Here is a 23,124-nt window from a genome sequence, read left to right as displayed (position 1 = left end):
TAAGGAGGACGTACCAAACCCTTATCAGAGGATGTGAAAGAGAAGGATGGAGACAAAAGAAGAAATAAAATATATTGACCTGGCACCCAGCATGTCATGCAGACACGCTGGAGTGTGAAGAGGTTGAACAAAGGAGTTCCCTGCTGAGAACAAGGGATGCAGCTGACAGGGCCACGACTAGCATCCCAATTTCCCTAAACTTAAAACTGGGTCTCCACGGCTGGATCAAGAAAAAATGAAAGTGCTGCTGCACACAGCACCATCACTGGAATAAGCATCTCAGTGCCTTTCCTGTCTCGTTGATTTATTTCAGTCCTACCTTGGATGCATCCAGGTCCGTGTGATGCCTCATTGTCCGTGGATCGTAGCCATTGTGCCTAGCTTTAATGACAGGATCAAAAATCTCAGCAAACACCTGAGGAGGCAAGAGAATATAGAGAGAGTCTGCAGCATCACAGGAACATCCTCAGAGCAGCTGCAGGCAGGCAGAGGTTCCTGTCTGCAGTCACCACAGACAGGGACCCAGCAGCTGGGCTGGGGTTTGGGGTGCATTGCCAACCAGAACACACACCCAGAGCCCCCCAGCCTCTTGGCTCTTGGCTCTAAGCCATGCAGGAGTGCCCTGAGTCTTCCCTGCTGTGGGGGCAGTTGTGGTTTGAGCCCCTGGGCTCAGGTGTGCCCCAGCAGAGCCCCTGCAGGGGAGCGGCAGTGGCACATCTGCACAGGCACCCCAAACCCAGCGAGTCTGGAGGGGCAAATGTCCCAGGCCCCCCTCACAGGACATGGGCAAGGCTGCAGAGGAACAGGCAGCAAGGAAGCAGACCATAGGGTCAGTAACAACGAGATCTTTCTTTTGTTTTCCACTTCTCATTGCGGAGCTCAATGACCTGTCCGCCCTGATGCTGTTTGTCTTCAGTATTCCTCATTTCCAAAGTGATGCCTGGCACTGCCCAGAAGACATTTCTGCTTGCTTCTGCCTCTGCTGCTTCACAATGTGATTTCCACATTAGGTTCATTTGGTGTGCCTCAGAGTTGGACAGTTTTCCCATAAATTGGGTTTAGTTTCAGGAAGGAGGAGAGCTGCTGGAGGCAGGAAGCAGCTACTGCCAAGCAGGTACATTTTATTACCTTCAGCTACAGCAGAGGGGGCACCTGTGGTAATACCACATGTTCCTGCTTTTCCTAATGTGGAAAAGTAGGGAGAAATAGGGAAAACAAGCCTGCCCCCAATGTACCCTCGGGGACACAACTTGTCTTAGGAACATGCTCCATCTGGGAATCTGTGATGGGAACGACACCACGAGCACAGGCCCGGCAAGTCCCACGGAATCCTCTCACCTCATAGGACTCCTCATCCCCAGCCACCATGCCCACGGTCTTGATGAAGGGGTGGCCAGGGTTGTCCACCCCGGTCTGGATGCACTGGTCCAGGGTGTACCCGTTGGGGGTCATCTTGTCCCTGAGGCGGGAGTAGATGCCCGGGGTCAGGCACTCGGCCATGCAGTTGTTGTGCTTGCGCAGGTCAGGGTAGTCAGCGCTGCAGGGACAGAGCACAGGAGAGTGTGATGCCATGGTTTGTCTCACACACACCGGGTTTCTCCGTGAAGATTCCCAGCCAGGTGTGTCAGCCTCTCCTTTACCCTCCCAGCACTGTCTGTCACTCCTGGCATTCCAGAAGGGTGCTGAATTCCAAAGATGCCCTCCACCCCTGGAGGAGGTTGGGCCATCCAGGTGTCCTTTGTCCCTTTGTCCGTCCCCTCCTGTCCCTGCTTGGTGGCTCCCTGCCCCTTCCCTGCCCCTCTGCCCGGGGTTAAAGGAGCAGCAACCACGGGCTCAGGGAGTTCTGTTGGAGCTGGTGCTGCATTCAGAGGCCTGTGGGCCAAACAAAAGCTCTGGATCCAAACCCTCCATCAGAACCAACTCCTTTCCTTCACCATGGCCTTGAAGCTTCTCCACCAAGGGAAACCTGAGCTCCTCAAGCCTGGACTTGTCTCCACGTGCTCAGCTGCAGCATCCAGCCAGCCAAAGGTGTCTGTGGGGTGAAACACCACACACCCAGCCAGCCCTATGTGTCTGTGGGGTAAAACACCTCACACCCACCAGCCAAAGGTGTCTGTGGGGTGAAACACCTCACACCCACCAGCCAAAGGTGTCTGTGGGGTGAAACACCTCACACCCACCAGCCAAAGGTGTCTGTGGGGTAAAACACCTCACACCCACCAGCCAAAGGTGTCTGTGGGGTGAAACACCACACACCCAGCCAGCCAAAGGTGTCTGTGGGGTGAAACACCACACACCCACCAGCCAAAGGTGTCTGTGGGGTGAAACACCACAGCTGCTGCCGTTTGGTCAAGCAGCAAGGGCCAGACAAGCCAAGGCACATCCCATCCAGCTATATTGGTATTTTTCCAATACCAAGGCATTACTGTGTGCCCTGGACAGTCACACAGAGAAACTTCTGTCTGAAGTTTCTCTCATCTGCCTCATGATCTGTGAAAGGACAGAAACTGGGAGCACTACAGAGGCCCTGGTGGGAATCCTGGCTTTGCTGGAGATGGTTGCTCGCCAAGATCCTGAGGCCTGAGCAGAGCTTCTGGCCTGCCAAGCTACTGTTTGCAGGTGTGTTTGCTGTATGTAACACTGAACCCAGTGAAAGGAGAAGGGGCACCTTGCCCTTCTTCCCCTGCACCTGCTTTTGGCAACAATAGCCTGGAATTTCCCTACCTTTCGGCCTGGTTGGACTTTTCTGGGGTAACTTTTCGTGGTCCCCACATAAGACCCTTCATGTGTTTTACAACCACCGTGACAGACAGACTGAGATGGGAGAAACCTCTCTCTCAAGGACTGAGACATGAAACCCCTAAATGGAGAAGCTCCCCCTCCTCCCAAAGAGTGGGACTGAAACCCCTCACCTGGTGAGGTGTGTGGGGGAGCCAACCTGACCAAAGCCAGACGTTTGCCTGCAGGTGTGGCCACTGGACCAAGAAGACAGTGGTTCTCACCTACTGCTGACTATAAAGAGCCTATAAAGGCTTGAGCAGTGTCTTTGAGATCTCCCCTGACATGACCGGACAAACTTCATTGACTGGACTTCGAAGGACTTTGTTGTTCTACATTTGGTAGCTGTATGCCTTCCTTTCTCTTCCTCCCTCTCTTTTCCCTACTTTTTCCCTTTTCCCCGCATTCCTCTTAATGCGTTTGCTGTGGTCATTCAATAAAGGTGCATTTGATTTTGATTATCACTGCAAAGCCCTGTGCAGTGTCGGTTTTTGCACTCTGAGATCAATGAAGCAACCATCACGAATCCCATTCGTAAGGACAGATTGTGACATCACCCTGGGCACTTTGTGAAGCTAAAAGTGTGATTATCCTTGGTCTGCTTGCTGCATTGGGTTTCAGGAGGGAAGGAAGGCGTGGGTGCTGAGCGTACCCTGCATTGTTCTGTGCTTTGTGCTGTGGGGCCATCAGGGAAATGGGGCACAAAGAGAGGGCACCGAGCCCCAGTGGCGCATCTCAGCCAGGCAGGAAAGAGCCCCAGCACTGATTTGTTCAGCCAGACAGAGATTTAAGTTCAGATGAAGAGGTGCTCTGTAGTTCACAGCCCCAGGTGCTCTCACAGCCTCGTGGAGATCAGAGTGTGACCTGCCCGCTGGGCAATGCCTCTTCTGAAATATCAGGGCTTGGTTTAATTTGGCATTATTATTTCCAGAAAGTTGCAAGGTGAATGAAGCCAGGGAAAATAAAGATGTTAGGCTTCAGCAAGGGATTTTTCAACTCTGTCAGTCCCCAGCTACCTTGTACTGGCAGTGATTTGCTTTATGTACAACTGTGGTGCTTCTCTAAGAATATATTTTAGCTAGGATTGTATAAATTACTTAAATAACAAAAGAAGTCTGTCAGAGCGTGATCCGCATTACCTTTGGCAAAGTCAATCTATGGAAAAAAAGGCCTGTAATTAATTTCTAACCATCAGCCAGTCGGTTTGTAACAGAATTAGGAGTATTTCTAGTACAGCAGTAACACAAAGCATTACTACTGCTTGCATGGAGAAAATATTTTCACATTTTCCTGTAGCAGGGTCGATACAGGATCAGCAGATCTAATAGTTGGACCTGCAAAGCTGTTGGTTGGTGATGAGTTAAATGTAATGATACAGTACTAAACTTGAGGCATATATTGAGCTTGTTGTCATTCAGCAGTGTTGGTTTTGGTTAGTTTGGGGGCATTTTTTGAGAGCTGATATTATCTCAGTGATGCCTTAGGATTGTAGCTTTTATATTTTTCAAATCCTGTGCTGCTTTAGGGTATAACTCTGAGCTCCATAGAGCTCAAGAGTTATAGAGTGTGAATTAATGTCTTCACATTTTAATCAGACAAAACTATTCCTCTGGGCCTGAAGCCTCAGGCCTTGAAAGTATAAGCAAAATTGAGTTGGGGGGTAAATGACTTCATTGCCTGAAGATGTAATTGGAGGATTAACCCCTGGAATGCAAATGGACCAAATGAATAATTGCGTGAAAAATTTGTGACCATTTTTTAAAATCCATTTTGGGTACAGCCTCTGGGAGGCTTCTGACAGCCCAAGGTGTTCCTTTTGAAGACCTTCAATAAATACCCACTTTATTATCTTGATCTTGCCTCTGTTCTAGGCAGCCACTCCAAGGCATCCTCACATCCCAGGCAGGCTGGAGCCGCCTGGACCTGGAGGTTGTTATAAGTACAAACAGCTGCCTATTTTTTTTTTAAATGTTGCAGAGTTCACAGGTTGGGCGGGTTGCTGCCAGGGTGGAGTTCTAACTGTTTGTTATTGTAATCACTGGTCGTTTTTGTTAACTACCTGTTGTTGATGATACCTGGTTAAGAATTACACCTTTTGTCAAGTGACACCCTGCTGCTTCCTGGGAGATGGCACCCAGACGGTGTGAGGCAAAGTGAAAATTTTCCAGGATAGAAATCCATTTTAATTTTGGTGAAATGTACATTTTTGAGTTGAGTCTGTGGTTAGAAACCATAGTTATTTAGCCACACTGCAAGGCCTAAGCTCAGTGAAGTTTCTTCAGTGAAGGACAGAGATAAAGTGGGGGAGACAGAAGATGATAGAGAGAGACAGGGACTGCTGTAAGGGCAAGTCAGCCTGACCTCGGAATTCTTTCTGACAAAAAGAACTAGCGGTAAATGTCATGCGAAATCCATAAAAATGACTATGTATGAACCTATTGTGAAACTGTATGCAGATCTGTTTGAGAGGAGGATAAAAAGGGACCTGGAGTTCCCAGAGGTACGCATGTCATTTTAGGGGAACAATTCCCACATGTGTCCAGCGCTGTAATAAACGTACTGGCTTTACAACTTTGACAAAGTTGTGGAGTACTTTTTCTTTTCTCCACAAAACAGGTGGAGGGGAAGGGCATCGAGTCAACATGCAAATGACACCGGATCCAGCATGCAGTGGGAGAGACTCCTCACCAAACCTAGCCAAAAACCCCTAAAACAGCAGGCCTAGACAAAATTGACGAATCAAAGTGATGTCTGGACGTGAGGAACGAAGCCCAGAGCCTGCAGAGATGCTGAGACCTTTTTTGCCCCTCTGCACGAGGACCTTGGCTAGAGGCAGGACCCTGCCGGCCAAACTAAAAGAACAAGGTGTTATTCCGATGCTTTCATGAGGATGGAACCTCCAGCTCTGCTTACAGACCATGGGACGAAGCTGGGAGGAAGAAGAGTGCGGCTTTGCCCCCTGGTCCGGAGGAGTCCCTCCTAGGAGCAGTCATGGCGTGAGCGTGGTTCTCCCCACCCGAGCTGACTGCTTTAAATAAAGTCATTAACAAGGAGAAAAATCTCCTTCTGTGTTTATTTCAGAGGTGCTGTCAGCTCTGTATCCCACACCCGCGGCTGGGGGGCTGTGGTGGCACCCCGTCCCTGCCCACCTGTGCTGCTTACCTGGGGGGGAAGAGCTTCCTCTTCTCCTGCACGGCGGCGCTGACGGAGTTGTGCTGGCCCAGCAGGTAGCCCGTGGCCAGCACGCCCGTGCCCGCAGCGGCGAACAGCGCGGGCGCCGCGCGCCCCGCCAGCAAACGGCAGAAGGTGCCAGCCATTCCTCTCTGCAAGGAGCACAGACACGGTCAGCCCGGCCGGAACCACTCCCTGAGTGTTGTCAGCCCTTCTGGGTGTTATTCTAATGTGGTGTGGTTTGGGTAATGGGTGGTTGGCACAGACATATGTTTCAGATTGCAATGCAAGATGTTTTCCATTCCCATCTGTACGGCACATTACCTTTGCCAAGTGGGCAGTTTGCCTTATCTCTCTCTTTGAGTGACCACATTCACACCTCCTTCGGGAGGGGACATTGCTGATAACAGACTATTGAATGTCCCTGCATGGCTGATAAGAACTATAACATCCCATTGGGAGATGCTCCGCCCAGGGGGAGGAGCCAAGCATTGCTACCCAGATATAACCCAGGGGGAGGAGCCCAGCATTGCTGCCCAGATATAATCCAGAGGGAGGAGCCAAGCATTGCTACCCAGATATAATCCAGAGGTTTTTGAGACACCAGCACGGCTTTCTGCACGGGATTCCCCAGAGGAACAGCAGCTGTCTCTCCTCCCACTGGATCTTCAGAGGAAGAATACATCTTTCTCTACAGATCCCCCTGCTCCAGCAGAACCACCCCTGGCACTGGAGGAGGGCTCAGCCACATTTCCAATGGGACTGCCACCAACACCCTGAGCCACAGGGTGTCAGGTTGGGTTCTGACTCTGGCAGTGTTGTTCTAGTGTACTGCATTGTTCATTTTATCCTTTTATTTGTTTCCTTTCCCTATTAAAGAACGGTTATTTCCTGCTCCCATATTTTTGCGCGAGAGCCCCTTAATTTAAAATTTATAGCAATTGGGAGGGGTGGGGAGGGTTTACAGTGTCCATTTCAGGGGAGGCTCCTGCCTTCCTTAGCAGACTCCTGCCTTTCCAAACCAAGACAACATATTTTATGAAAAATGTTTTTGCTGGGATCTTTTCTCTTGAGAAGCTGGGAAGCTTCAGCTTCTCCATGTTTTGCTGCTCTAGAATGTGATCTGGAGAATTGTTTACTTGGCACGTGAATTGTTTTTACTTGATGACCAATGACAGCCACCTGTGTCGAGGCTGTGAGCAGTCAGATTTTATTATTAATGAGATTAAAAGATTTTATGGTCATTCTGTTATTTTCTTTTGATAGCTCTCTGATGTCTCTTTTCTCTTTTAGTATAGTCTTAGTATATAATGCAATGCAATATAATATAATATAATATAATATAATATAATATAATATAATATAATATAGTATAATATAATATAATATAATATAATATAATATAATATAATATAATATAATATAATATAATATAATATAATATAATATAATATAATATAATATAATGTAATATAAAATAATAAATCAGCCTTCTGAAACATGGAATCGAGATTCTCATCTCTTCCCTTGTCCTGGGACCCCTGCGAACACCACCATAGATGATGTGTATAAATTCGTGCTGAGGCTACAGTAATCTCACCTGATGGAAACGCTGGCATGCCAAAGGAGGGTTCTGGAAAATTCCCTCTGATGAGATTACAGCGATACGCACCAAAATCCCAGCCCAGGAATATTCATCTCCAGAAATTTTGATTCCAGAGGATTATTCCTTTGACCAAATCCAGCAATATGCATCTGATATGCATCATCCATAAGATAAATGTGTGTCTCCTAGAATGGATATTGCAGGAGATTTTCCTCTAACAAAGTGAGTTATTTAGCAATTATTTACCTCTAACAAAGTGAATAATTTTTCAGTTTCGGGAAACTCTCAGCAAGAGCGGCAGCAAGAAAGGAAAAACTACATGAATATACTAAAAGGATAGGATCAATGATAGGAAAGCAAGAAACCCTCCCTGGCAACCCTTGGAGCCTAGAAATGTATAAAAAAGACTTTGTGAGAGCTGTGTCTTTGTGATGTACAGAGGAGAGGAGCCAGAGTGCCCCACCTATCCCACCCAACGCTGTTAGCCTGGTCTGAGCTTTGCTGGTGGCCTTTTTATAATTGTATTTTAAATATGGAATAAATTCTCCTCATTAATCAAATTGGCTAATTCATTTATAACAGTTTGTAATCACTTTTTATCTACTTTTGATGTAGTGTAATTTGTTAATCCTGTGTGGATTATATGTTTTAGTGTGATAAATATATTGTGGTTTAGGCTCTCTCAAAATATCAAAATAGAGACTGTGTGCTGTGTATTATAACATTAACTGTTGTAGAAGTAGTTAATGCCTTTGTTTGTGTCACAAACTGACAATGCTGAGAATATTTTGGATAATTGTGTGAAATATCTAATGTTGATTTAATGTACTGGTGGAGTATTTTATCTGTATGGTAAGATAACATTGAAAAGAACCAAGTAAATAAACATTGGAAGAATGCAAAGAGAGATTTACCACTGGCCCTTCAGCTATCAAGAGTTGTCAAATCACAGAACAGGGGGCCTTGTGAGGAAATGAAATTTATAAATTTCATCTGCAGCATGACATGTATGCAGTATGATTTTTAAAAAACCAATCAAGAGTCAGACCAAGCAAAAGAATTCCCAGAACATGTGAACTCAAAGGAATATTTGAATGTGTATAATCCTCATAAATATGTACTTAACCAATACAATGAAAAGGTATGTAAGAAAAATTGTTGCAGTTAACTGCGTGCCCATGGCAGCTGCCATGCAACCAGGGCTGCAAAAATCCCTTCTATAACTTAATAAACTTTTAAAAATTTCAGAGTGAACCTTGTTTCTCTCAGCTCCAGCACTGCAGCAGCACCCCCACCTCACCCCAAAAAACTCAGCAAACTCATCTCCCTTAGCAGCTCCTGCTGCACTGGGGTGCTCAGAGAAATTTGGGGATTTGCACATGTAAATTTGCTCTATAACTTATATTTGTCCTGCTGGGTCCTGCTGGGACTGTGCCTGAGCTCTAAGGCTGGCCAGGAAATTGGCATGTCAGATTTTATTATTAACAAGATTTTATGATCATTCTATTCTTTTCTTTTGCTAGCTTTCTGATGTATCTTTTATCTTTTCTTTTAGTATAGTCTTAGTATATAATTATAATGTTATGTTATGTTATGTTATTTTATGTTATATTGTATTGTATTATGTCGTGTTATGTTGTATTGTATTGTATTGTGTCATATTATATTGTATTATGTTGTATTGTATTATATTATATTATATTATATTATATTATATTATATTATATTATATTATATTATAATATAATATATTATATTATGTATTGGCATGTGGGGGTCTGAAGGAGGCAGGGAGTGTTTTTTCCTTACAGGAATCAGATTTGGATGACGATTGCTGGTGGGTGTGATCTCCTTAGGAAGATACAGCTCCTGTCCAAATAAAGGAAAATTCTATGTATCTAAATTCTAATTTGTGTAGCTGACAGGAGCTTTTTCTTCAAGCTGGACTCTGGTGAATCACCTTTGGGAAATGAGCATGGAAGGTTTGCAAGAAACCCATGACATTTCTCCCAGGATCTGCTGTTTCAGTTGTTTTACAAAAAGTTTTTCCAAGTGTTATTTTTTATGCAACCTCTCCACGATTCTTTTGGAGGTTATACTAAACTCCTCAAAGCATTTGATTTTATTTTTAGTGAGCAAATAATTCCCAATAATTTTCTTGTAGATTTGGGTTAGTGACACCCAAACCCTTTACTTCTTTGTCTTTCTCTCTCTTGCCCAGACAGATGCAATGTTGCACCTTTACTTTCTCACTTGGTAAAAAGTTCTTCTTTTTGTGCTTGCATATTTTTAGTTCTATTTTGGTTCTATATTTTAATTTGTGCTTGCATATTTTTATGCTGCAAGCCAGTGTTTTCTTTCTACGCCAGTCACATTTGTGAGATGAGTAACACGACGTGTTCTACGTTTGGAATAATTTGTTTCATGTCCTCTGTTGTGCTTCAATTTTTTGGCAATTTTTTACCAGAATCTTTTTATTCTATCTCCTCCATGCCTTTGAAACACAGTATCCAGTTAATATAACTGCATTTCCAGAGAAAGGTGCTGATTGTTTGACAGAAATTTCAGTATTTTTCACAGAAGGATTCTCCCTGGATATGGGAGTTTTTTGAGGTGAGCTTCAGGACAGGCTTTTGTGACTGCAACAGGATTTTCCCTCCCAAAACGCAGTATGAGCATGTTTGGCTGTAAATAAAGATCAAGTGAGAGGTTTCTGGTGGAGATTTTTCTGATGACTTCTTTCCTGTGTGTTTGGCAGATCGTTCTTGCGCCTTTTCACGGCATAGCACCCTCATCCCACACTCTGGAAATATTTCCTGATGACTAATCCGCGCAGAACCATTGTTGTCACACCTGTGAGGCACCGTGTGTGTTGTCACAACAGCTCTGTGTGTTCATAGCTCTGTTTCACCATTGCCAGGAGCTGGCTGGCAGTCAGAAACCCGTCCTGAAAACTGCCAGCCGTATCAGAATCCCAGCGCAGATTTATGATATATGATATGATGATATCGTCACTTGAACAGCCCCAGGCACCCACCAGCGTGGAGTTTTTGGGGGGCTTCTGAGCCCTGTGCTGTTCAGGGGACAAATACGGTCTGCACGTGTGATTAAATCAGAGGAATCAGGTGCAGGGTGTGCTCAGGAAGGAGTGAGAGGCACAGCGGGGTTGATTGTGACCTGGAATCCCCAGAGCGGCTCCAACCCAAATCTGTAAGGAAATAATTGGGAATTTGCTCACTAGAAGCACAGTCAAATGCTTTGAGGAGTTTGGCATAACCTTCAGAAGAAAGGTGAGGAGGTTGCAGGGGCTCGGCCTGTGCCCGCTGAGCTCTGCTGAGCTGCACTGCGGGGCACAGGTGCCAGCACAAACCAGAACCTGTCAGCACACAGGGAGAGGAAGCACCTGGGAGAAGGGAGAGATGAGCCCTGGAGGGAAGGGTCTATTTCCAAAAAGGCAGAGAGACCTCCTTGGTGAGCCAGAGGGTGCAGGCTGTGTGTGGGAGGCTGTGGCTGTGCTGCTGAGGGAGCTGAGGACCCCTCCTCACTCTGACTCTCACTGGGCTTTAGTCCCCACAGCTGAGATTGATTTATCACTCTGCAATGCGCCAGAGCCCAGGTGCGTCCCCTGTGGCTGCAGGCTCATCCCTGGCCCTCAGGGAGGGTGCTCCTGGCCCTCAGGAGGCTCTGCCTTACCTGACAGACACTTCTCTGGCAGCTCTCAGAAGCCTCCCACACCGGAGACGCCACAGACTGCGCAGGTTGTCTACCTACAAAAAACATAAAACAGAGTAAAACAGGATTTAAAAAAAAAATACAGCACAGTGGTTAACTGTCACAGACATCTTTTCATGAAAATCCTTTCCCTAGGATTTTTTCCTCCTGAAAAGCTGAGAGGCTTCAGGAACAAAATGCAAACAATGGTTATCTGCTGCTGTGGAATGCAACAGGTGCATCTGTGACTGGGCTCATGTGGCTGTTTCTAATTAATGGCCAATCACAGTCAGCTGGCTCAGACCGAGACACAAGCCTTTGTTATCATTCCTTCTTTTTCTATTCTTAGCCAGCCTTCTGATGAAATCCTTTCTTCTATTCTTTTAGTATAGTTTTAACATAATATATATCATAAAATAATAAATCAGCCTTCTGAAACGTGGAGTCAGATCCTCATCTCTTCCTTCAGCATAAGACCCCTGTGAACACCGTCACAGTCAACAACACATCTCTTCTGACAGTGGAAGGTGCAGCCTGCTGATGGCAGCAGGGAATTGCCAGTTTGTGACGGTCTGGTGCCCAGGGGAAGGTGAAAGGACAAGGAAAACATCACCTGGAGTGCTGTGGTGTGAAATACCAAGCTGTGTTTGGTGTCAGGTACATACAGGCAATGTGTGTATGTGTGTTTGTGAAATGTGTGGAGACCCACCATGGGACAGTTGCGAATTCTAATAATAACTGAGGAAAGTAAAGCATGGAAGAAGGCCTTTGAACCTATCCTTTGTTTGCAATTAACCCTGGTTGATTTAGGGGCATTGGAATTAAAACGTTAAGGATGTTGCTTTTTGCTTGCGGTTAATCCTTAAAGAGTTCTGCAATAATAACTTTTTGAAGTATAATTTTAGAATATTGCTTGTACCCTTGAAACGATAGCTTTGGAATATATATAAAGGAAACATGCTTATCTCACACCTTATTGAAGCAGAGAAAAACAGCTTGAAAAAGGAAGATGAACATGACCTCAAGGATCTATGGTTTCAACCAAGGGAAGCTGGACATCACTATGAGATATATTGATCTCATTTTATGAGATTTATAGTCTCTGCAACTAAAAGGTGGACCCAATCTGGAGAGCTGGACTTCTCCAGATGAGATTTGTCTTCCTTCTTTCGGAAACCGGACCCCCACCATATGGGATAATCCTTTTGGGATGCATCCTGAGAAAAACTAAACCACAGTTTAGTAGTGTATAGAATTGTGATGTAAAAATTGGGAATAGAAACTGCTGATGAGTAAAAATGAGAATAGAAACTGCTGAGAAAGCTGATGAATACCCCTATAAATACCTGCAAGCCTCACCTACCGGTGTGCAGTGGGAGGGAAAACTTCCCCCACTGTGCCCAGCGCTGTATTGCTCATTCTTTACCATATTAATTAATTAATACATTGATTGCTGCTGGAATATTGGCCTGGTCAAGCTTCTTATTCATACCAGTGGGAAAGGGAGTGTGACCCTTTCCAGCCCAGGGCTGTGGCTCCTGCTCTCAGCTTTGGCCACACGGGTGGGCTCTAGTCCTGAGAATGTCCTGCAGCCCAGGCAGTGCCAAAAACACTGCACAAAAACTGCACAAAACCCGTGCAAAAGCTGAGCAAAAACTGCACAAAAACACGGTGCACAGCTCAGCCAAAACAGTTTTTACAAAACGAGGGCACAAAATGAATAAAATAATCTATTTGACAAGAAACAATGTCATTTGGGTGGTGGGGGGTGTGGTCCATTCTTCAAAAGATAGCATGACTTTGAAGCAGTGCATTGCTTCAAAACCAACATTTTTGAAAGATTCATTTGCAGAGAGTCTGACTGGAATGGCCCCAAAGTAAGGAAAGATCCTCATCAAAGCTGGTTTTGTGACCTCAGATCATTAATAACTCCAGCTCTTCTTTCCCCACAGAAATGGTCGGCCTGCCCCTGCAGCAGGTTTGCACTGTCATTACCTCTGATTAAAGGGGTCTGTTTTCCCCAGGAGCACTTTGCCAGAATTGCTGTGCTGCCATTCAGGTTTCACCACAGACCAAACCGCTGCACGGATTTCACTTTCATCTGGGTAATTTCACCACTGCACAGCCTAAAAATCGAAACTGCAGATATTTTCCTCTTGCAGGACTTTGCTGAGCACCTTCCCTGGTGCTCATGATAGAAAACCCACATTGTTGTGAGTGTCTGTGGTGGGGCCAGAGCGCAGCTGGGAAGGGGAAAGAGCAATGTTTCATGACCAGAACAATTTTTGAGGTGTCAGTTTCAACCCTTGGGGAGAAACTGAGTGAAGGAGAACACCTCCCTTAGGAAAGCATCTGCTCTGTGCTCAAAACCATGCAGAGACGGTGTGGTCTGGAGAAGAGAAATAAATTCTAAGGATTAATCAACCTGAGGTTAAAAAAAAAAAAGCCCAAAACCCTCTAAATCCTGGCCTGCATATCTGTTCAGCTTGAATCAATGGCCTGTGATGGGGTTGTCTGCAGCCCTCTCAGTCCCACCAAGGTTTTTTGTTACCATTACTTTCATTTCCTCCTTAAACTGGAATGGCTCCTCATAAGCAAAGGAGTTTTCTTCTCTGCCGGAGGATTCTGAAGGCACTGACAAAAAATTCTTACGGGGCTCTTGATAATGATTTATTGATTTCTTCTTTAAATTTTATCTGCGGTAAGTGGTTTGCTAATTGCACCAACCTTCCCTAAGTTTCAAAATCTTTCAGTCCACCACAAGCTCCATGAGAATTTGGGCTTTATTTCAGCTAAATCATGAACTGATTATTACTGTGTCATTTGTCCATGAGAGATCTGATTGTTATGTGATTAGACACAACACCTCTTTTGGGTATAAACCGTAACAATTTTATTTTTTAGATTTTTAACAAGCCTCTCAGGATGCCAGGCACGAGGCCTCAGTCATGTAATCACTCAGGAAATGCTCAGCAGCAGTAAAACTCTTTCTCCAAAGCGTGACGGGTGAGCACACCAAGAGGCAGCCCCTTCATGAGCAGTTTAATGATGCGGATATTTTGGCGTGTGAGAAATGCTCAGAGGTGCGACCCACACTGGGCTGTTCCAGTTGGAATCTGCTGCTCTGCTGTGCCCTGCAGCCTCCCTGTGCTCCTGTCCTGCGCAGGGGGCACAGCCCTCAGCAGTTCTCCCTTTTTCTGCTGGGGATGGACGCTCAGATTTTGTGTCCCAGCCCATTTTCTGCACCAGGTGTGTTTCCTACAGGTAGGGCTGGGGTTGGGTTTTCCTCTTATTCCTCAAGCTTTTCCTTCCAAGGTGTTTTAGGCTCTGTGAGCCTGTCACTCTGGTTTTTTAAGATTTTCTAAGCCTTCTGATGTTTGCATTCTTGTAGTGAACTTTCTCACACAGTTTCTGTAAATAACTCATTGTTTTGCATTCCTTTATGGAGGAGGAGAGAGTTGATGCACTGTTGGTTTGTCCAGTGTCATTGGAGAGGTGGCACTGTCACCCTCCAATCCACTGCCACTTTTGGAAATCTATAAATGTTGGAGGCAGGAAACAAAGTTCCCTTTTTTCCTTAACCTTGAGAACAGCAGTGCACACTTGTGTAATTCATGTCCTATAGTGACATGAGCCTGCCAAAATGCTTACAGGGCTTGCCTTGTGCATTTCCCCCTTTCACCTCAGCCTGCTCTGCCCCAGACTCCTGCTGGGGATGCCCTTGTGCCATCTGTGATTGGTCTCATGTGGCTGTTTCTAATTAATGGCCAATCACAGTCAGCTGGCTCAGACTCTGGCCGAGCCACAAGCCTTTGTTGTCATTCTTTGCTATTCTATTCTTAGCCAGCCTTCTGATGAAACCTTTTCTCCTATTCTTTTAGTATAGCTTTAATGTAATATATATCATAAAATAATAAATCAAGCCTTCTGAAACATGGAGTCAGATCCTCATCTCTTCTCTCATCCCTGTGAGCACCGTCACAATTCCACAGGAATCCCCCAGGTCAGGCAGGTGCGGCGCTGACCCAGGCCCTGCACACTCCTCCTTGCACCCTCCTCATCCTCACGGTGCCGCCGAGGGGCAGCCAGGGCAGGGCCGAGCCAGCCCTGCCTTTCCCAGGGCAGGATTGCCATGGCCACAGAGCCAGCACGTGCGCCAAGGTCACACTCTGGATGTCACAGCCCTGTCCCCGTGCTCGCTCCATCAGGACCCCGCTCTCCTGCCTTGGGACGGGTTAAACCCCGGGCTCCAAACTCCATTCTCCTCTCTGTGTCACCTGCCACGCGCTGGAAGCGGAGGAAAGGTTTGAAAGAAGTCACTACAGCAAAGCTAGAGCTGGCTGAAGAGCAGCCCTGTTTTGTGGAGAAGAGAACCCCACAACTTTGTCAAAGTTGTAAAGCCGGTATGTTTATTACAGCGCTGGACGCATGCGGAGATTGCTCTCCTCAAAAAAGACGTGTGTACCTCTGAGAACTTCAGGTCTCTTTTTATCTCTCTCTCAAATACATCTGCATACAGTTTCACAATACGTTCATACATATTCATTTTTATGGGTTTTGTGTGACTTTTACCTCTAGTTCCTTTTTGTCAGAAAGAATTCCAAGGTCGGGTTGACTTGTCCTTACAGCAGTCCCTGTCTCTCTCTATCATCTTCTGTCTCCCCCCCTTTATCTCTGTCCTTCACCGAGCTTAGGCCTTGCAGTGTGGCTAAATAACTATGGTTTCTAACCACAGACTCCACTCAAAAATGTACATTTCACCAAAATTAAAATGGATTTCTATCCTGGAAAATTTTCACTTTGCTTCAGCCCAAAGGATTGCAGGAGTCACTTCAGGTGGAGGATTCCTTTGTAACCCCAGCTTGAACCTCAGGAACCTCAAAACTTCTAATATTTCTAATTCTGGCAGAATCATTAGAAATAACTCCGGCAGAATTATTAGAAATTATTAGAAATATTTTTTAAAATAACATTAAAAGTTAAAATTCTAATATTTCTTTTAAATTCTAAGATTTCTTTTAAAATAACATTAAAAAGTGTTTTTCCTGTTAATTCTTCACTTTCTTGAACCTCTCTTGAGGAGGAAGTTTCCTGCTCCACCCTCCCCCGGGTGCTTTCAAGCAGGTATAGGTCATCCACTATTTCACACTTGCCCGGAGGGAAGGAAGGTGCCAGGGTTACAGTGGCATTTCTAGAAATAGAGGCAGATTAAACACTTGAGCCGTGTCCTGGGTGGTATTAATTGCCACGCCATGTGATGCTGAGTGACATTTGGGAGGAATGGCAGAGCCACAGCTCAGGTTCCCACCGAGGGCTCTGCATCTGTGTGTGTGCAAAACCAAATCCCAGCCCAAAACCCCCCGGCCAGACCATCCCTGTGTCCCTCGTGCTGCAGGCACACGGAGCCTGGCCTTTTCCACGGGGGCAGCAATTCCTCCAAGCCATCCCCAGCTCCAGCTAAACCTACAGAGGGCAGTGGAAAGTTTTTCCCCCGCCCGTCCGTGGAAGGTTCTGGAGCCTCAGAAACATCTGCAGCGACTGTCACGAGTCACTGCTGGCCTCAGAGGCCATTTTTAGACACCCAGAAATCAGTTTGCGTCCCTCCCGGTTTGCTGCATCGCCCCGCAGCTCAGGGAACACGACGCGCAGTAAAGCAGCCAAGCCCGAAAAGCAATATTGGGGATTTTTGTTTGCGGTTCCTCCCCGCTCACCCTCGGCATCACTCAAACCCCTTTGACTCATCCGGGCTTTGGGATGCAGCCTCCGAAGTGCAGAAACAGCACCAAGCGCAGGCATGGCTCTGACAGTGCCTTAATCACAGCGTGCAGCATTTCTACCAAAAAACATCAACCACGTCTCAGTTTCTTCCTCCCCGTCATTCCAGAGGGACAGCAAAAGGTTATAAGGACTTACTAATTTGGAGGGGGGGGAAAAAAGAAAAAAAAAAAAAAAAAAAAAGAAAAAAGGATAAAATTCCAAACTATGCAGCTGTGGCCAGATGTGTGTGGGTAGAGCAGGCATGGCAACTCTTCACAGCTCAGACAGCAACCCCTTGGTACCACCATGACTTTGGGTTCCTGTCAGCTGAAGGTCTGGCTGGTCGGGCCCGACCAGGTGAGACCCAGGTGCCCAAATTCTCCTGCCAAAGCCCAGCCAAGGTGCAGGCACCGCTCACCCTCCTGAGCCAATCTGGTGCCATTGTGCAGTATAAACCTCTCATCTTCGCAGTGCAGAGAGCTACAATCAAAACCACAAAAAACTCATGTAGTTAGAGACATTTTCTCTGAACTAGGCACACATCTGCAAAGAGACTTATCTTTCTCTAGCTAAAATTGTTACTTAAGGGTCAGCATTAATGTCTGGGCTTTATGGTCCTAGAGGTCTTTTCCAAACCTTAATAATTCTGTCATTAGATTATTTGAAGCAGCTGCATAGTGGGGGCTGGCACATACTTCCCTGCACCTAAGTACTTGCACAAATCAATAAATTACCACCAAATTAACACCACCATCCTGCGGTGCTTTGAATCACTTTTTAACAACCCCTTGCACTGGCGATGCTACAGTTTGAGGGTAGAAAGCAATATATGTGCGGTGTCACTGACCTTGGAGCTGGAGGTAGGGACGTCCTGCTGCCTGCAGCGAGCCCAGAGTGTGAAGGGAGCTGGAGCTGGGCACGGACAGGAGCCCAGGAAATCTGAGAGGGGCAGGAGGAGGTGAGGAAACCAAAATAATTGCTGCAGGGGCCAATCCTGCCCAGCTGGGTTACGTGAGTGGCATTTGCCTGGGCAGGGGTGCCCTTGAGAGCGTCAGAAGGATGTGGCAGCAACATCGTGAAAAATGTGTATTCTGTGATTGGCTTTTGGCAAATATTAAAATAAATATTATCTGTGTTATGTTAGAAAGTGATGCTGTATTAATTGTCTTAAGTAGTCTGTTAAATATAGTTTTAGGTTATAACAAAATGTTAAAATAGAAACTATGCTATGTAGGATACTTTTTCTAAAGAAAGGGCTTGCAGTGAAATAGCAGCCACAGGACACCTGAATCTTTCAGAGAAAGAGAATTTATTGCTCCATTATCAGGAGGAACCAACTTATTCCTGCCTCGCTCAGCCCTTGAGATGCTGTCAGGATTCAGAGGCAGAAGCTGACAGTGCCCAGACAGAATCCTGTGTTTGAATGGGATTTATGCATCATGGATGAGGTGTATGAATATGCAACAGGCTGTTGCTTTTAAGGGTTAATCCTCTGTTAATGTGGGGCATTTTTCAGGCTTATTTTGCCCAGAAAGAGGCACCCAGACCATCTGTAACTCTTTGTTTCTCATATTGGCCTAATCCAAATAGTCCAAATTATTATTACTGTAATTGTATTACTATATTTGTAACAATTTTATTACTTTTAAAATTTTGAAAACAAGTGATTGGCGTTTTCCACAAACATCCTCCCCCAAATGCCTCTCTGTGCACGGACAGACAGACGGACACCGGCAGGGATGGACACAGATGGACACGGGCAGGGAGGCGCAGGAGCTGCTCAGAAGCAGCCAGAAGGGAAAGGGAAAGGGAAAGGGAAAGGGAAAGGGAAAGGGAAAGGGAAAGGGAAAGGGAAAGGGAAAGGGAAAGGGAAAGGGAAAGGGAAAGGGAAAGGGAAAGGGAAAGGGAAAGGGAAAGGGAAAGGGAAAAGGGAAAAGGCAAAGGGAAAGGGAAAAGGGAAAAGGGAAAGGGAAAAGGGAAAGGGAAAAGGGAAAAGGGAAAAGGGAAAGGGAAAGGGAAAAGGGAAAAGGAAAAGGGAAAAGGAAAAGGGAAAAGGGAAAGGGAAAAGGGAAAGGGAAAAGGGAAAAGGGAAAAGGGAAAGGGAAAGGGAAAAGGGAAAAGGAAAAGGGAAAAGGGAAAGGGAAAGGGAAAGGTCAGTCCTGCCCAAAATTGCCCAGAGGGACGCCAGGGCAGGGCAATGCCAGAATTGCTCACTCCCATCCCAGTGGGAACGGGTCAGGGCAGGGAGCTGAGCTGAGGTCACAGCAGGGAATTTGGGGTTGTTTTTCCTCCCCCTCACTTTTTAATTCATGGCATTAATTCCTGAGTGTTTGTAAGGCAGAGAAGCATGAAGTGGCCTCTGAAGCCTCTCGTGTAGAATTACTGTTATTATATTACTATATTGCATTTAGAATTGCTGTATCTCTATAGCTCTGTAGCAGTGAATTACAGTAGGAAATAACACACAATGGTTTGGAAACCATGAAAGAATAATCAGCTTCTCTAACCCGGCTGTGCTCCCACCAGAGCTCAGCATGTGTCAAGGCTGATAGGGGAGCACAGAGGCCAGCACTGTGCAGCTTTAAAAAAAAAAAAAAAAATTCCTTTTGTACATTTAATATTCTTTCAATTTCACACAGGATTTTCGTAAACCCGGGTTTCAGAATTTTGAAACTTAGCAAAGCACAGACATCTGTCTCCCAAAATGTCATGCCTGGTTTGGGCTCATGGGAGCCGTGCACGCCCTCAATAATTAAAACCAAAGCAGTCATTCCAGATTAATGCATCTGGAAACAGCCTGTTAGGCACACCAGTTCTCCACCAACCCCGCAGTGTGTTCCGGGTGCTGACAGAGGAAAAAACCAACTGTGGATCTCTTGAGGTAACATGAGTAAGGAAATAGTAATAGCAAGGAAATCCATGTCTCGTGATGGAGGCACACAGCTACTTTTTCATTTTTCACCTCTTTTTCATGAAGGCCTTGAAGAGAGCAGGAGTTCCGCTGGAAGCAGAGCATGGCATGAAGGGCTGCCTGGGTTATGCACAGGTTCCAGCTATTGTGCCAGCTGAGAGCCTGAGAGAACAGGAGATGCAAGCAAACCCCATACTGTGAATTTACAGCACAAACACCAGGGAAAACATTGTTAGCAAGTTCCCTAATGATTTCTGAAGAATAAATCATTAATACTTAAAAAATAGTTTGGCTTTACTGCTGGTGTGTAGTCTTTTCAGTGAGAAACTCAGCTGCTGGAACAGTTGGGATGCCAAGGATCATCTATAAATAAGCCCCTATTTTTATCTCCAATACAATTACCTACCAGCTGCTGTGGTTTCATTGCTGGTGCTGGGGAAGCAGCAGAGCTGAGGGTTAATTCAGCTGCAGCTCACACCAGTCCCTGTGCCCCTGCACAGCACCTGGAGTTTGGTGTGGGAGCTGCTGGACAGGGCAGTCACTGCAAGGCAAAGGTTTCATGGAAGGGCCTTTCTGGTTGCCACAGTGATTTAGAAGAGAATTTATTTGAAGTCGAGTTTCTGTGCGCAGGGCATAATTTCTTAGCAGTGAAAGGAGTCAGGACAGAAGTGATGGGCTGAGCTGCTCTCACAAATCCTGTGTGTGGAATTAGGGATTGGAGGGGGCTGTGTGCGTCCTGAGCTTTGCAAGGACACGCAGATCAGTGTCTCTCCTGCAGCCAAAGTCAGAGCTCTGCTAAATTAGAGCAGCAAAAAGCCCCTGGACACAATGTCCTTCTGTCCTGGAGGCTGGGCTGCCCCTCAGTGTAATGGCAATTCCTGGTTTTCCAGCTCCATGGGTCTGAGATTCCTGGGATTCAGAGTAAGGCAGAGGAGCAGAGCGAGCACAGCTGACACCCAGGGGTTACCCTGACCTCTCCCTGAGAATTCCTCGTGACTGTGGATGCTCAAGATCCCCTTACACCGTGCAGCCTCCGGGGGCTCAGGCTGGGGAAAAATCCCTTTTTTGGGGGGATCCGAGCCCTGCATCCCCACACAGGGGCTGGGGAGCACAGCCAGCCCCTGGCGCCAGCCACGGGCACACGCTGGCCAAGGGGACAGAGCAGCCATCCCACACTGGTGACTCCTCCAGAGAAAGCCTCCCCAAGGTGCTAATGCATCTCCACTAAATAAAGAGCTCAACGAGGCCCAACCGACGTTTTAAAAATAACCCCAGCTATTTTTAACTCATTAAAGCTGCTCTTCACAGGACATCCACTAGAGGAAAGGCTGTCTATAATTAGCAGCGTGTTTTCTGGCTAAAGGGAGGAGAAAAGGTTTTGCTACACATGGAAATGACCCTTTGGAAAAGCAGGAATCTCCAAAATCAAAAAAGTGGCCCTTTTTCTTTCCTTTCCTTTTCTTTTTTTTTTTTTTTTTTCCCCAGCTGCATTGCAGACACAAGTGAATCAGTTCTGAGGTGTTGATTGTCAGGGGATTCAAACCAGCAGTGACCAGAAAACCTCAGCTGACAAGGTGTCACAAGAACCACAGAGTTCAGGTATCTTGAACTCTGGACACCTTCTCTTTCCACCATGGTGTTCCAGCATTTCTTTGTCGTGGAAAGCCAGGGAGGAATGGCTAGAAAATTTAAAAAGTGCTCTGTTTTCAGGTGGTTTTCCCATTGGATATGAAATTATCACAGCAAACAAGATGGAATTAACAAAATATTACTATTTCAAATGGAATACGAGGTGCTGATAAGAGGTTGTGTCTTCTCTGTCTGGAAACGTTCTGGGGCTTGCTCTGCATGAAACAGGTCAAGGATCTAGATGTGATATGTACATATGTCCCCAATGCTATAAACTTCCAGGGAGGGTAGGGTGTTGGAAGATAAGTTTTTAGCAATAACTCTGTCAGTGTTTCTTGCCCATCCACCCGGCCTGGAGTGTCTCACAGTGGAGGTGCCACCTCTGAGAAAACAAACTTGAAGTGGTTCTGCTGCCCCTACCTCTGCCAAACCCCTGCACAGAGTTGTGTCAAGGAGCCAGGAGCTGGAACAAGCACCAGTCACTGTTTCAGCCCTCTTTGAAACTGGAAATTTCAAGCAAAAATGTGGTCTTCTCTAATTTTTCTTCCTTTAAGGCTACACAGGAGTGGGGCCAGAATACTGGGGTGTAGCCTTCAAGATATTATTCAGTCTTCACAACTCTTATTTGTCACAGACAGCTTTTATGGAAAATCCTTTCCTTAGGATTTTTCCTCCTGAGAAGGAACAAAATGCAAACAATGGTTATCTGCTGCTGTGGGATGCAACAGGTGCATCTGGGATTGGGCTCATGTGGTTGTTTCTAATTAATGGCCAATCACAGTCTGTTGTCTAGGGCTCTCTGGTCAGTCCCAAGATTTTATTATCATTCCACTTCTTTCCTTTCCAACCTTCTGATGAAATCCTTTCTTCCATACTTTTAGTATAGTTTTAATGTAACGTATATATCTCATAAAATACTAAATCAGCCTTCTGAAACACGGAGTCAGATCCTCGTCTCTCCCCTCATGCTGGGAGGGGCTGGGATGGGATGCCCAGAGCAGCTGGGGCTGCCCCTCCCCTGCGTCCCTGGCAGTGCCCGAGGCCAGGCTGGGCACTGGGACAGTGGGAGGTGTCCCTGCCATGGCACTGGGGTGCCACTGGACGGGATTTAAGGTCCTTTCCCACCCAAACCAATCTGTGATCCTACAACGATGGCCTTAAAATAAATATGTAAATCAGCCAACTGCTTGGCATAAGTGAAATGTATGGTTTAAAGTGTTGGGAAAACAACTTGAAATTAAATTATCCTGCAGCACTTATAAACAAGGCTGCTTGGGAAGTATTATAATTTATTTTCTTCCATTGACAGTAGCCGACAGCGTCAAGGGTAAGTTGCTCTCTCAGTTAATTTCAGTTTTTATGTGAAACACCAAAAATGTAAGCAGAATGGAGAAGATGTGGCCACAAGGTCACAAAGTACTGAATAGAAGCTGATTTTATTATGTCAGTTGCTGTATCTCCTTCTTGCACAGACCTGCTATGCCATTGCTGTTTACTTATTTAAAATGTTAATTCTTTAAACAAGTTTAAGAGGAACCTTTCTGCTTTCATGAAATTACTG

General features: G+C 45.9%; 1 protein-coding gene across 1 annotated transcript in view; it reads right to left on the bottom strand.

Moving 5' to 3' along the window:
- CKMT2 (creatine kinase, mitochondrial 2) overlaps positions 1-17,941 on the bottom strand; it is a 35,416-nt gene extending 17,475 nt beyond the window's left edge. Inside the window, exons 1-5 of the mRNA XM_058823638.1 lie at positions 17,871-17,941; positions 11,249-11,322; positions 5,941-6,101; positions 1,339-1,537; positions 320-415 (exon numbers count right to left, since the gene is read on the bottom strand). Of these exons, the coding sequence (XP_058679621.1) occupies positions 320-415; positions 1,339-1,537; positions 5,941-6,095 (450 nt within the window). The 5' untranslated portion in view covers positions 6,096-6,101; positions 11,249-11,322; positions 17,871-17,941. The remainder of the gene's footprint in view (positions 1-319; positions 416-1,338; positions 1,538-5,940; positions 6,102-11,248; positions 11,323-17,870) is intronic.
- Between the last annotated feature and the right edge of the window lie 5,183 nt (positions 17,942-23,124).

Source organism: Ammospiza caudacuta, chromosome Z, assembly GCF_027887145.1.
Source record: "Ammospiza caudacuta isolate bAmmCau1 chromosome Z, bAmmCau1.pri, whole genome shotgun sequence".
NCBI classification, from domain to species: Eukaryota; Metazoa; Chordata; class Aves; order Passeriformes; family Passerellidae; genus Ammospiza; species Ammospiza caudacuta.
The sequence above is the reverse complement of the archived record's forward strand: the minus strand, read 5'-3'. Positions and strand labels throughout refer to the sequence as shown.